Source organism: Octodon degus, unplaced genomic scaffold, assembly GCF_000260255.1.
Source record: "Octodon degus isolate 3935 unplaced genomic scaffold, OctDeg1.0 scaffold00137, whole genome shotgun sequence".
NCBI classification, from domain to species: Eukaryota; Metazoa; Chordata; class Mammalia; order Rodentia; family Octodontidae; genus Octodon; species Octodon degus.
This window is the reverse complement of record NW_004524713.1, coordinates 5665867-5667965: the sequence shown is the minus strand read 5'-3', so window position 1 is coordinate 5667965 and position 2099 is coordinate 5665867. Positions and strand designations below refer to the sequence as shown.

Genomic DNA, 2099 nt, shown 5'->3' with positions numbered 1-2099 from the left:
AAAATCCAGCCCCCTTATTTATTCATTTAGATGGGAGGCCCAAGCCGCCCTAGAGCCAAAACTCCTCCATAACCAGCCTCACTGTCCCTCTGCAACAGATGCCACTACTTTCTCCTTTAGCAGCGGTAGCCTACAGATCAGGAACTTGGATTCGGGAACAGTTTTGTGGCTGGAGACAAATCTCAGGTCCCGTTTCTTGCTGTCTGCAAAAATTCCCTAGGTTGGTTCTGCAGGGCCTTTCCAGGGTCTGTGAGGTCCAGGTCACAGGTCTGTGGCCCCAGGGTTGGTTTCACTCACACCTCCTTCTGCCTCCTGTGCACTGGTCCTCCTCATTCAGAAAGTTTGGGGGCATTTTCTACTCTGTGCAGGAAAGTTTAGAGGGCTTTCCAGGCCTTTTCTCAGCAGCTCCTCCTCCAGCAGGGCCTCAGAGAAAAATAACCAGGATCCAGTACATTTTCCTGGAACTTGACATGCTGCAATTTGGAAGAGTCAATACAATATACTGATGGGTGGGAGAATTTCCTGAACCTCTTGTTCGGCTGTGCTAGTGCACTAGCTGTGACTTTGTGGGCTGGCTAAGTCCCTGCCTGATTGCATGCTCCAGAGCTGTTGTTTTGAACTTGTTTTATTCCTTCCTCTTAGCAAAGTTAATACCCACTCATTATATAAATGTTAGATAATACAGGTAGGGTAGATGTAGTCTCTTTACCGGGCAACTTTAACTTTTCCCTTTTTAAATTTTTTTTAAAAATCTATGTATGTATTAATATGAGTAATTATGACAATACTAATAGGCCAAAACCTAACAGAGGCTGCTGAGCAGGGCAAGTGTAATCACTCATCCACAATCCCTTGCCTAAACCCCTAGGACCAGATGTGTTTGGGAATTCTTTTTCATTGTTTAGAAAGGCCAGCCAGTGCATGACCTAATTCTTCTAGTGGGGACAGGGGCAGCACCCCATAATCAAACACTTTAATGTTTTTGCAGTGAAAGAAAAATATTCACACGAAGTGGGATGAGTGAGGGCCATTGAGGTCAGGTTTGGCTGCAGAAAAAGCATGATTTCCTTTGCTCTTGCCGTTTGGGACAGTGGGCCTATGTGATTGCTGGTGTCAGCACTGGCACTGGGCGGGGGTTCAGGTTTTTGGCACTGCAGGAGAATGGACGCTGCCAGGTCATCGTGTGTCTTGCTCAGCAGATTTGTTCATGTTTCCCCAGGAACAGTGAGGATCGCATCTGTCCCAAATGCACAGGGGACAGTCTACAACCTGAGAGCTCCGGAAACCCTCTGACCCTAGAGAAGGTATGTTGGTGTGGCCAGGAAAGAGTATTTGCCCATTCTCTCTCAATTTTTTTTTTTCTGGAACTGAGGATTGAACTCAGGCCCTTGCACTTGCCAGGCAAGCACTTACTCTACTGAGCTATCTCCCCGGCCCCACCTTGCCCATTCTCTTGACTGGTCCAGCATGAGGCCAAGCAGACCCAGGTGGCCTGGTAAACACCTCCCTCCTTTGCCTTGGATCTATACTGAATTCACTTTACAGCAGTAAGAAGCCAGATGTTCACAGAGGTGAGACACTTTGTCCCGAACCACCCAGCTGCTCTGTGAAAGATTTAGGGTGAAATTCACCATTTGGACCAGGAATTCAAAAAATGTGATGTGTGGGCCAAATCCAGCCCACCACGTGGACTTTTGTACAGCCCTCAAGCTAAAAATTTATTTGAGGGCCAGTGAGATAACTCAGCAGACTAAGCACTTGCTTAGGCAAGTGCAGGGACCAGGTTAGATCCTTGGCACCACATGCCAAGCAGACCCACTCCTGGGTGCATTGAGCCCATCACCAAGACTGGGCTTGGTGGTGCATAGCTGTAATCCCAGCACCACAGAGGCTAAAACAGGAGGATCGCTATGAGTCTGAGCTGTGTAGGGAGAACCTGTAGCACATACATTTAAAAAAAAATTTTTTTTTTTTGTTTTGGCCTTTTTTTTTTTTTTTTTGCAGAACTGGGGATTGAACTCAGGCCCTTGTGCTTGCCAGGCAAGCGCTTATTCTACTGAGCCATCTCCCTGGCCCAAGACCTATTTTATTTTTTATTT

At 47.0% G+C, this 2099-nt stretch overlaps 1 protein-coding gene across 1 annotated transcript in view; it reads left to right on the top strand.

The window, feature by feature from the left end:
* Traf1 (TNF receptor associated factor 1) overlaps positions 1-2099 on the top strand; it is a 17164-nt gene that overhangs the window by 1751 nt on the left and 13314 nt on the right. The window contains exon 2 of the mRNA XM_004641475.2: positions 1220-1304. Coding sequence (XP_004641532.1) covers positions 1220-1304 — 85 coding nt within the window. The remainder of the gene's footprint in view (positions 1-1219; positions 1305-2099) is intronic.